The sequence below is a fragment of the Prionailurus bengalensis genome, chromosome C1 (assembly GCF_016509475.1).
Source record: "Prionailurus bengalensis isolate Pbe53 chromosome C1, Fcat_Pben_1.1_paternal_pri, whole genome shotgun sequence".
Taxonomy (NCBI): domain Eukaryota; kingdom Metazoa; phylum Chordata; class Mammalia; order Carnivora; family Felidae; genus Prionailurus; species Prionailurus bengalensis.
Genome location: NC_057345.1, coordinates 189,991,216 through 190,004,203, shown reverse-complemented (window position 1 = coordinate 190,004,203; position 12,988 = coordinate 189,991,216). Strand labels below are relative to the sequence as shown.

Here is a 12,988-nt window from a genome sequence, read left to right as displayed (position 1 = left end):
ACTATTAACTGCTAAAATGTCTGACCTGCCATGAAGACCCATGGTAAGTCAAGAGACAGAACAAAACGAGTGAAAGGGAGTGGGAGGTATAGGCTTCCAGTTAGCTCACAGGAATAAAAGGTACAGCACAGGGAATATAGCCAATGGCATTGTAATACGTTATATACTGACAAATGGCAGCTAGACTTGAGGTGAGCAAAGCATAATGTATAAACATGTAGAATCACTACGTCGTATGCTTAAAACTATTGTAATACTGTGTCAATTATGCTGAAAAAAATTTTTTTTAAAGAAGGCAAAAAACGGATGTTTTATACAGAGAATGATATAACCAAGTGGATTTTCCACTGAAATAATTGATCAGATATCCATAGTTTTTAAATATTCAAACAATAAAAACACAAAAAATATGTATCAAAACAAACTGAACAGTTTAAAATTAGAAGTAGGTATGAAAAAAGAATTTACATTCATAAAATGAATATTTACAATTCATATACTCACAAATATCCCCAAATATAAAGATGTTTAAGAAATGTTTATACCTTAAAAATGATTTCTCTTAGTCTGTCAGAGTACTTCTGATTTAAGAGCAAGGCATAAAGTATGTCAGCATTTCCTGGTTCAAACAGCAGTAAGAAAAGCTGACCTCTAGTTGGGCTGGTACGCAGGAGACTGAAGAGCATATCCAAAATTCCAAAGAGCTTTTAAAATTAAACAACACAAAACAAACAACCACATTCATACATGGAAGCACAAATACAGTCATAAACCACAGTAATTTATCTAAATCATATATACCCTAACGTTGTAGCTTAACTGGACTATCTGATGTCTTATGAAATAGCCCTGCCTCCTACCTCCATTATGCTTTTGGCTTGTTTCCTTTTGTGTAATCCTCTCAACCCACATATTCACCTGCTGAATATACCTATAGTGCTATAACCACATGAAAAGTCATGTCTTCCGTAAAGCCTTTCCTGGTCTCCTCAACATGTAATATTCTCTTATGCAAACCTCATAGGACTTTGTATCTCTCTTACAAATATTATTATATTCTTTTTTTGTTTGTTTCAAGATTATTTATAAAGCTCTCTTACCTACCCTTGCCTCCATTAGGCTAAAAGAGTGATATAACTCAATATTATATACCTATAATATCTTACTATGATTCTGTGTAAGTAAGCTTTCAGTAAATAACTCTTTGACTAAATTGACCAAGAAAACATCATTGGCAATGAATCACAGCAGGTGGCAATACAGCTATTATGAAATAAGGTAGCTATTATTACTCTAAATAAAAACAAGCTTCTGAAGTAGTCTAACCTTACAGAGAAACAGCATAAGTTAACTCATCTATATAATATTAATGATGAAGTCCTGTAAGCACTGAGTACACAAAGAATACTTCATCGAAAAGCACAAAATATTTGAGTCAATATAAATTAAGGCTGCTCAAGTTTGGTGTTGAGAAAGAGCACAGAAATAGCAGTAGATATACTTGGGTTCTATTCCTAGGTTTGTCAGCTGTATGACTTTTTAAGTCACCTAATCTTTCTGAATATATACTTCCAAATGTGCAAATGGGAAGGTTACTTCCTGGTCCGTATATTTAAAAAAATTTTTTTTATGTTTTTTAAATTTATTTTTGAGAACGAGACAGAGCACAAGCAGGAGAAGGGGAGGGAGAGAGAGTGAGAGAGAGAGAGAGACGGAGACATAGAATCCGAAACAGGCTCCAGGGCTCCAAGCTGTCAACACAGAGCCTGACACAGAGCTTGAACTCACAGACTGTGAGATCATGACCTGAGCTGAAGTTGGATGCTTAACCAACTGAGCCACCCAGGTGCTCCCTTGTCTGTATATTTTATATCAGTGGTTTGCAAATTTTACCATGTGCCACAATCACCTGGAAGACTTGGTTCAGCAGTTTTGCATTTCTAACAAGTTCCCAGGTAATTATGGTCAGGAACCATACACTGAGAACCACTGTCTTACAGAGTAGTTCTGAGGTATAAATGAAATGAATAATGTATATACAAAAGTACCTAAAAATAGAAATATAATTTACTCTTTATGCAAGATTTTTATAAACCTATGTTAAATTCATGTTAGAAATCTGTCCAGTATCTTTGATAACAGGTAAACGTATATTATGTGGCCTATAAAAATAGTCTTCAGAAGTGCCAAAGCAACTACTTCCAGATACTACTTTCTAGCTACTTAAAATATTTTATTACATTACCAACTACTTTATTAAACTTATAGTTAGGAGATAAAATTTACTTCTTCAACTGCATAATATTGTATTATAGCTAATAAACATTTTACTCTTAAAGTATGTTTAAAAATATTTTTTTAATGTTTTTATTTATTTTTGAACAGAGAGAGACAGAGCATGAGCAGGGGAGGGGCAGAGAGAAGGAGACACAGAATCCAAAGCAGGCTCCAGGCTCTGAGCTGTCAGCACAGAGCCTGACACGGGGCTCAAACTCACAGAGTGTGAGATCATGACCTGAGCTGAAGTCAGACGCTTAACCGACTGAGCCACCCAGGTGCCCCTAACGTATGTTTAATATATATGTAATTTTAAAAGATGATGTAGCAACTTAAGTGTGGGGGAAAAAAGTTATCTGGAGCACGATACCTGTTCTTCTTCATTGATAGCAGCTATGTAACCCATAATACTTTGTATCTCTTCATGAGTTCCACCTTTGCACAGAAAATATTTAATTAGTCCAAACAAAGAAGTCCTTATTGTTCGAATGTCATCTACAGACAGCTCACTGTATTTACAATCACTCCTGGAAAAGAAAGTAAAATGCGAGAATTGCAATTTAAAATTTTTATAGTTTAGTGCTTTTTTATACACAAGAATTCATAGTATAAAAAAAGATGTGTCCATGTTTCATGGTATCTGTTTTTTCTTTTTAAGGAAAACCTTTTAAAGCTAGGAGTTGCAATGACAAAGATAAAAATAGTTAAAACAGCTTCTTTTATTTATTTACTTACTTACTTATTTATATTTTTAGAGACAGAGCACACATGAGCAGGGGAGAGGGAGAGAGAGAGAGAATCTCAAGCAGGCTCCACACTCAGTGGAGCCTCATGCGGAGAGCGATCCTGTGACCCTGGGATCATGACCTGAGCCAAAATCAAGTCAGACGCTCAACCGACTGAGCCACTCAGGGGCCCCTAAATAGTTTATATATATTTAAACAATACTAAGGAGAAGACACAGTTGTAAGTGCTTTACACATTCTTAATTCTTTAGTTTAATCCTCAAAACAACCATAGGGTGTCACAGGTTTATTATCTCCTTGTCACAGACACAACTTAAGCACAGAAATTTGAGTAAGTTACCTACAACCAGTTGATGAAACATAAGATTCAAACCCAATATATGTGATACACTGTTCATCATTTTAACCTCCACATTTTCCTGTCTCTCTGAAGTTAAAGGATATTAGAATTTCTGGAAAATAAATAATCTAGAAATTCCAACCCAGTGGCAGGCAGAAAACAGTATTGAACTGAGAAGGAACAAGGACATCATACCCATAATAGATCCTAAGTGTATCTAGGAGAAATTGCACACCGTACTTCTTTCGGAAAACTCTCCTGCTGTCTTTGATGATGGTGGAAAGATACTGTATATGACCTAAAATACAAAGTTCACTCTTAAATGATATGCCTAAAATAAAATCCCACAAATAGTTACAAATTTCTAAAACAATTGTAAAATTTGATCCAACAGCCTGCTCTCTCACCAATTCGGAAGGGAAAATCTCCACGGTTCCAAATACGAAAGTCAAAGAGTAAATACTGATACATTTGTTGCAGGAGCTGCATATTTTTCTCTAATGATACCTGTTCAATTAGTAACTGAATTGCCATCAATACATTAACATCCATCAAGGCACTTGGCACCTGAAATCCAAACAGATGAGGGCTCTGTAAATTTCAGCTTAATTATCATTAAGCTACATTTAAATTACAAATGATTAATTCAGAATATCTACTAAGTATGAAAATCTCTGTTACAAAAATATAAACAACTTAAACTTTAATTTTTCCAATGTCTGCTAGAACATATTTTCCTAATGTCATATTCCTAAAATCATATTTAACAAAGATCCCAAATACCAATGTTAACAAAGCCCTATGTATAAAAATTATACACTATTATGTAAGATTGCTAATTCTTGTAAAAATGTGATTTAAGAGTAGGATAAAATACCTGCTTGTGAAATAAAATTACATCCACTAATATAAATGAAGCCATAGTAGTGTAATTTAAAATAATATTTACCTAGTAGGAAAAAAAAACCCCTAAAGACAAACTGCTAATTACAATCATTAGCCACATCTGCAAATTTGTTAAATTTGTGCTCACCTTCTGAAGTAAGGCACCAAGAGTGGCAACTCCATGGGAGTGAATAAGATTGTCCTGGTTGATGGGATGTCTTTGAATAAAGTGTTTCACAATCAAGATAAATGTTGCAATTAGATTTCTCTCTAATCTTGACTCTGAGGAATTGTGAACATGTCATTAATGATCATATTACTCTAAATAATTTTTATAACACATTTTCTATATCATAATGCATATAGTAACAAACAAGAATTTGGTTGAGCAATTTGCCTCCAAAGGTCCCTTGCAGAATGCAAATATCAGAGAAAGCAGCAACTGCATATTGTATACTTGCATGCACATGGAAACATTTTTTTCTACCATAAGTTTAGCAATGCTGTTATATTTCCATTAACGGGAGAAACTGAGGACAATCAAGAGTAAAGCCAACATCTTAATTTTTTTGACTAAAGTATTAATGAACTTTTTGAATTACATTAGTAAAATTAGGGATGGGCTGCTTCAGCTACAAATGGTTAAATTTCTTCCTAAGGGTGGCAAGACATTTTAACCTATTTTTCAATTAATTCTCAAATTTCTCAATGACTATTGTGTGTTAATTTCATCTTAATACCTGAAGCCTTTGTGGAGGTCAATACCACCCAATCTCCTTCTACAGGTGTTACCAATTCAGAAACTGTACTTTCATTCATTCCTTCAGAAATCTGTCCTTCACCAAAGTGGCTGATTTGTTCCAACAGAGGAAACAGTACATTTAATCCACCTATACAGTTTATGATGTCCTGAAAAAGAAAATTACAATCTTTTAATCTTATAAAACAAGAGCAATTTTGTCATTTAACACCCGCACAGCATGTGTGACATTAAAAATGTGCTGAACTTTCAGGCAATGTACAAGATAGCCTTAAGCTAAAGGAACCTTAATTCAGGGAGATGCTTTGAAGAGTAGCCACAGGGTGGGAAGGTGCACAGGGTAGGGGACACCTGGATGGCTCAGTAGGTTAAGCGTCCTGCTCTTGATCTCAGCTCAAGTCTTGATTCAGGGTTGTGAGTTCAACACCCATGTTGGGCTCCATGCTGGGCATGAAGCTTACTTAAAAAAAAAAAAAAATGTAGCTAGGGGTATCACCATAATTAATACTCAAGAAACACTATGACAGACCATTTTTACCACACCTTTGTTTTCCAAAGTTTAGGGATTCCAAACACAAGCAATCCAAACTCGACCCCATAAGTAGACTTTATAATGTAACACTAATGATATGAGGAAACAACTGTCATAAGGCAATTAAGTATAATAAACAAAATAAATAAAGAAAAAAATCATTTGGTGGTAGAAATATGACTGACTCCTCTACTTTTAGTTAACAAAGAAGTTGAAGTGGGTGCCTCTGAATGTCAAAATGACTATTTTGAATAGCTTAACAAAATACAGTCCATATTCTTTGACAAGTTAGTAATCTCTCTGGCCTCAGTTCCTTCATCTGTAAAATGAGGATAATAATTCCCACTTTGTAAAGTTGTTACCAGGATTAAGTAAGCTAATAAATGAAAATGAACTGGTACTACCCACCCAAGGTTAGCCATTATTAAGTGCTAAAATATTCTGATCTGCCATCTAGAAAGTTTCATTCTTTACACAACCCTCTTCATACTTTTTGTCTTCATGCTGATATTTTTTTTAACATTTAAAAAAGTATTTTATCTCTGAGAGAGAGAGAAAGAGAGAGAGAGCACACGCAAGCAGGGGAGGGGCAGAGAGAGAGGGGGACAGAGGATCTGAAGCAAGCCCTATGCTGACAACGGTGATCCCAATGCAGGGCTTGAACTCACAAACTGCGAGATCATGACTTGAGCTGAAGTCAAACACTCAATCACCCCTTTCATGCTGATTTTTAAAAGCTATGTATATAGTAAGCAAATTAAGTTTTTGGATGGCAAGTATTTTTTTTTCAGTTGTCATGTAACTTTTTTTGTGTTTGATTGTGCTGCAGTATAAAAATACAATGATCCTTTTCTTGTTAACTCTGATCCCATATGATTTCCCCATAGCTGTACCTCAAGGCACCAAAAATTACTTTGATTTTTAAGTATAATGTATGGCACAAATAATCAGCTTTCTATATATAAGTAATACATGAGAACTAGCCTTGTAAAACCAATCTTATAAGTGACAGCAAAAGTTAACTTATGAAAGGGCAAATGCTACATATCTTACTATTTTAACAGATATGATTAAGTGGTCTTATCTCACAAAGAGAAAAATACTTTATACCACATAACATGAGACTAACATTAATTAATGGATTCATTTTTATACAGGCAGAACTATCCTAATAATGTCTGTTCCACTGAAACAATAAGCATATTTGATTGGTGTTAACTGAGGACAAGATAAAACGGATTTTTTGCTGATTTATCAGCAAGTCCCCTTAAAATATCTTTTATATTTCTTTTGATTTTACTTAAGCTATAATTTCTATTTAAGAAATATCTTTTAGAAATAGGATATCTCTGACTTGACTTTCATAGTAATCTAAATAATCTTTATTAGTCAGTCAAAATGTTATTGCATATCCCTGTACCAGGCACTGGTGAAAAAAGCAGTGGTACCTCTTTTCAAAGTTCTTAAGGACTACTGGAGAATCAAGCTCTAAATTACCAAGCAAATTATTATTCATCACACTAAGTGAAATGATAAACTATTGTAAGTATTCATGACAAGAGCAGTTAACTCAGTCTTGGAAAATAAGCAGAGGCCTCTATATAGAACCAAAGACATTATGTCCAACTGTCACATATATATGAGGCACATCCAGAAGTCAGACAAGATATGACAGCTCCAGAGGGGGATGTGGGGAAGAGGAAAAGTCACTCATCTTTAGCCTTAGGGAGGAAAGATCAAAGTATGTTAAAAGCTAATAGACGGGAGACTGTTGACAGAAGCATGTGATACAGGAGAAAAGGGATAATCAATGAAGTCTCTGAGAAGGTAAGGGATGAAATCTGTCACATAGTTTTAGGAATGAAATACCTTAAAAGTGGAGCAATGATTTTAAGGTAGTATTATTTTTCTTAAGGAAACTGTTAAACAGTTTAAGGAGGTAAGTAAGTTTCAAGCAAATTAGTCCTTCAACTACTTAATTGTTTATACCTCAAACTGTATATCTTGCTTGCAAACATTTTCACTGAGACTTATTATTCAGATCAACCTGGTGGTGGTAAAAAGACAAATTCTTTAAAAGGATCTGTAAACTTACATAAGACGTTGCTCATCATTAACTTACCTTAATGTCCCAGTTCACTACTTTGTTTCCTGTTAATCTTCCATGCAAACAATTAGTAGATAAATCAAGACAGATTGAATTTTTGCAAGCCTAAGAATAAAAGGAAAATATGGCCAACAGCTAAGCACAATGAGGACAAAAAAATAACTTTATATATGAAATATTTCACCATAATTTAAAATGATAAAATGCTTACAATATTAAGTTTAGTACTGTTATTCTCATTGCCTCTTAAAAGAATCAGGGACTAGATTCTATTTTTTCTTTTAAATATAAATTATTGTCAAATTGGTCTCCATACAACACCTAGTGCTCATCCCAACAAGTGCCCTCCTCAATGCCCATCACCCACTTTCCCCTCTGCCCACTCCCCATTAACCCTCAGCTTGTTCTCAGTATTTAAGAGTCTCTCATAGTTTGCCTCCCTCCCCGTTACTTTTTTTTCACCATTCCCCTCCCTCATGGTCTTTTGTTAAGTTTCTCAAGATCCACATATGAGTGAAATCTGACTGATTTATTTCACTTAGCATAATACCCTCCATTTCCATCCATGTTGCTGCAAATGGTCAGATTTCATTCTTTCTCATTGCCAAGTAGTATTCTATTGTATATATAAACCACATCTTCTTTATCCATTCCTCAATTGATGGACATTTAGGCTCTTTCCATAATTCGTCTATTGTTGAAAGTGCTGCTATAAACATTGGGGTACATGTGCCCCTATGCATCAGCACTCCTGTAAGGGACTAGAGTCTAAAGGACTCACTCATCAAAAGCAGGTCACTTCTACTTGTCACCTGATAGAAGAGCTATAGCAACAAGTTACTCACCCATCACTGGAGTTTACAATTTTTTCTCTTTTAAGAACAAATTGATGGTGGCCAGAGGGGAAGGGAAGGGAGTGAGGGTGGGGAGGGATGGGCAAAATGAGTGAAGGGGAGTGGGAGATCCAGGCTTCCAGTTATGGAATGAGTAAGCCACAGGGATGAAAGGTACAGCACAGGAAATGCAGTCAGTGGTATTGTAATAGTGCTTATGGTGACAGACAAGAACTACACTTGTGGTGAGCACAGCACAATATACAGACTTGTCAAATCACTGTGTTGTACACCTGAAACTAATGTAATATTGTGTGTCAACTAAACTTCAAAAAAATTTTGGGAGGGCGCCGGGGTGGCTTAGTCAGTTAAGCATCTGACTTGGGCTCAGGTCATGACCTTGAGCTTCAAGAGTTCGAGCCCTGCATCAGGCTCTATGCTGGAGCCCCCTTCCAATTCCGTGTCTCCTTCTCTTTGGCCCTCCCACACTCGTACTCTCTTCCTTCTTTCAAAAATAAACATCAAAAAAAATCTTTAAAAAATAAAAAATCCTATAAAGTTAAAAAAAATTAAAGTTTTAAACCAACTTATGCAAACAGCTTTTGGCTATTTATTTATTTTGAGAGAGAATGAGCAAGCAGGATAGAGGCAGAGAGAGAGGCAAGTGGGACTTGATCCCATGAATCATGAGATCATGATCTGAGCTGAAATCAAGAGTTGGATGCTTAGGGGTACCTGAGTGACTCAGTCGGTTAAGTGTCTGACTTCGGCTCAGGTCATGATCTCACAGTTTGTGAGTTCAAGCCCCACATCAGGCTCTGGGCTGACAGCCTGGAGCCCGCTTCGGATTCTGTGTCTCCCTCTGTCTGCCCTCTGCTGCTTGCACTCTGTCTCTCGCATTGTCTCAAAAATAAATAAATATTTTTTAAAAATTAAAAAAAAAAAAAAAAAGAGTTGGATGCTTAACCAACTGAGCCACCTAGGTGGCCCAAGATTTTGAGTCTTTAACAAATTCAGTGTTCTATTCCCATTGAGTATTTCCCTAGGCATAATTTCACTGGTACACATAATTATGTGATTAAAACGTGAGATACAGAAATCACAAAACAGGGCACCTGGGTGGCAACTGGTTAAGCGTCTGACTTCAGCTCAGGTCATGATCTCACGGTTTGTGGGCTCAAGCCCTGCATCAGGCTCCATGCTGATGGTGCAGAGCCTGCTTGGGATTCTCCCTCCCTCCCTCCCTCCCTCTCTCTCTCTCTCTCTCTCTCTCTGCCCCTACCCTATCTCTTTGAAAATAAATAAATAAACCTTAAAAAAAAATCACAAAACAGAAAAACATATGATATAAAATTCTAATCACAGGCATAAGACTTTTCCTTCATGTTATAGACAATTCTGGATATATTCATATTAAGAGTCTAGTCTGCAATTCTAGAAATTATCAAATGTATTTGTTAACTTCCATGAAGGATTATAAAGCATATAACTTCGCATCCAATCTGTGAATTTGCAGATAATGAAGCATCCTTGAATCCAATTACCATTCAAAAAAAAAAAAAAAAAACTACTACAGATTTTAGCATAAATGATGCATCATTGCTTTCTTCTTAAGGCAACTGAGAAAAAATGCTTTAATAAAACAAATGGAAACTGAGTTTACACTTAACTCAATGTAAACTATATTAGTCTCAAAGACAGAAATGTCTTTCTCCAATTACTACCTCAGTTTGGGTAGCGTGTATCTATGACTTGTCCTCATACAATACAACTTCTAATGGCATGACTGCTTCCCGTCTCCTATCCCTCCAATCCAACTTTCACAATGCAGCTTGAGACCTTTTTCTAAAATGTAAACCTTATCATATTTTGTTCTTCTGCTTAAAATCCTATCCACTGCCTACTACTTAGCCTGCCATAGGAGGCTTGCTATAATCTGGCCTCTATGTGCCCTCTAATTTCATTTCCTGCCATCTTCTCTTCCTACTTGCTTAGTGCCCTAAACCCAAATATACGTAGATCCCAGTTTTAAAGTCTATGCCTTTGTAGGTGCTGCTTGTTACATGTGGCACATCCGTCCTCAACCCTGCCTTTTAAAACACAAATCAAACCATCTTTGCTATGATCTGAAAGAACTAACCACTCACGCCTTTATATTCTCACTATATTTTATACACAATTCCAACACAGAAATACTGTATAGTGGTTAAGGATATGCACTGAACAGACTGAATTCTAACTCCAGCACTACCATTCACTAAAATTATGAGGCTAAGCAAGTTGCTTATCTTTACTGAGCCTCAGAAAACCACAGCTCATAAAAGACACGGGTAATACCATACATCCCTTAGAGTTTTTATGAAGGTTAAGTGAAATAATACATATAAAACATTTAGCATAGTGCTTAATATTAGTGTAAATACCCAATAAATGGTAGCTAAAAAGAAAAATGCTCATAAAATTACATTGCACTCATTTTTTTTACATATTTACTTCAGTTTGGGTTATAAGTTTCTTTTTTTGTTAATTTTTTTTGATGTTTGTTTATTTTTGAGAGAGAGAGACAGAATGCAAGTGGGTTGGGGGAGAGAGAGGGAGGCACAGAATCCAAAGCAGGCTCCAGGCTCCGAGCTGTCAGCACAGAGCCTGAAGCGGAGCTCAAACTCACAAGCTGTGAGATCATGACTTGAGCCGAAGTTGGACACTCAACTGACTGAGCCACCCAGGCGCCCCTAGTTATAAGTTTCTTAAAGCCAGACACTGAATTCATCTTTAGATCTTAAAAGTTCAGCACAATTCTTGGCATGGAGAAGACACTCAAAAAATTATAAACAATGGATGGTTCAACACCTCTTACAAGCGATTACAAAAATGAAAAGCTGTTGACTCTCAGAAAATCTTCAAGAGCAGCTTTTCTCAAACTAGCATTTGTTAAATAAGTGAGATGAAAAAACAGAATGTGTTCTATGTTCAAATAACTGGTCAAAGAGTAGGATAAAACAAAAGTAAACTAAGTTTTTTCTAATAAGATTTTTCAAGTATATGATCAATCTCCAAAATGGATATACAGAATACAGCATTTCCCCAAACTCCGTTAACCACAGAACACTTTTTATCATGATATATCACTGTTTCAAGAAATATTCCTCCAAAAAACTGTTTTATTGAGTATTTGTCATACTGAGTTTCTTGCGGAAAAACAATAATACCTATTTTCTTATTAGAGAATTTTTACTGTTGGATCTTCCAACTACTGGAAGGAAGTTCCAACAGTAAAAATTCAACCTAATGTTATCAAGTTTAAATCTGGAAAGAGAATAAATATGATAAACATAATGCCACAAAGACTCAGTTAACTAACATGTATCTAGGACATGCTATTATCAGTGAGATTAAATTCAATTATTTCCTATATATTTAATAATAACAGTAAAAAGAAAATAAGTATATGATCTAGCCCCTGCCAAGAAAATAAAGTCTAGTTCAGTAAACAAACATACTGGAAAAACGTTAGTGTTACAAAAGGCAAACACTAAAAAAAATAAGGGTCCTAAGACACTTTATAACCAATGCAAGGCATGAACCTTGATCCAGATTTAAGTTTTTTAAAAGGCTAAACAAAATATTTTTGAGAAAGCTGAGAAAATTTGAATGAGTTATACAGTACATAAATTATTGATAATTTTCCCAGGTAGGTTAATAATTACATAAATACATAGCTACATTGATACCTATGTCAATGTGCCTTCACAAAAGACAGGCAACAGGTGTCAACGGGTGTGGCAAAATTGGTAATTGGTGAATTCAGGTGGAGAGTATAGAGTATACATGATTTCACTTTACCATTCTTTCAATTCCTCTCTAGCTTGAAATTATTCAAAATAAAAAGTCACGGGGAATACAAATGATAGGTGAATTTTATTAGGTCAGATATCACAAATAAGTATTAAAGTAATAAGTTATGACCATGTACTAGCTGGCTAAACTAGAAAAAAAATTCTATAGTGCATAATCCCACAAATAAAAGCATTTTTTGTGTCAGTGTTAACATTTAGTACAATTAAGGCAACTGATACTGTTTATGCCACTTTCCCTTTTCTTCTCCCAGTTCTTTCCCTCAGACTTTACGGACCTTAATTACTTTCACTAGGTAGGTCTTTGAAGGAAAAAGGACTATGCATGCTATGCATATAGGTAGTTTCTTTCTTCTCCTTCTGAAGTAAACATTTCATTTTTTTGGTTTGTTTTCTTGCTAGAATTACATTTAAAAAATAAACAAAAAAATGTTAACCATAATTCTGTTTAATCTCTCCTTCCAAAAAAGTGGGATAATCCAAGTATAAACAGTTTCATTTACTGAAGTCAATTCATTAGTAAAACTTCCCACCATAACGATTCCTACTCATACTATATGATTCCTCACTCATACTACTGGGATGACATAATCAAAACATTTGAATCCTAGTTGAGAGTTGCACCTCCTCTCCCTTTGAAAATGAGTAATTTTT

General features: G+C 35.2%; 1 protein-coding gene across 3 annotated transcripts in view; it reads right to left on the bottom strand.

The window, feature by feature from the left end:
* Positions 1 to 12,988, bottom strand: part of NBEAL1 (neurobeachin like 1) — a 171,203-nt gene that overhangs the window by 88,248 nt on the left and 69,967 nt on the right. For all 3 annotated transcript variants that reach the window (XM_043577516.1, XM_043577517.1, XM_043577518.1), the window contains 7 exons: positions 7,663 to 7,752; positions 4,989 to 5,157; positions 4,397 to 4,530; positions 3,771 to 3,930; positions 3,559 to 3,661; positions 2,648 to 2,804; positions 546 to 704 (listed from right to left, as the gene is read on the bottom strand). In XM_043577516.1, coding sequence (XP_043433451.1) covers positions 546 to 704; positions 2,648 to 2,804; positions 3,559 to 3,661; positions 3,771 to 3,930; positions 4,397 to 4,530; positions 4,989 to 5,157; positions 7,663 to 7,752 — 972 coding nt within the window. The remainder of the gene's footprint in view (positions 1 to 545; positions 705 to 2,647; positions 2,805 to 3,558; positions 3,662 to 3,770; positions 3,931 to 4,396; positions 4,531 to 4,988; positions 5,158 to 7,662; positions 7,753 to 12,988) is intronic.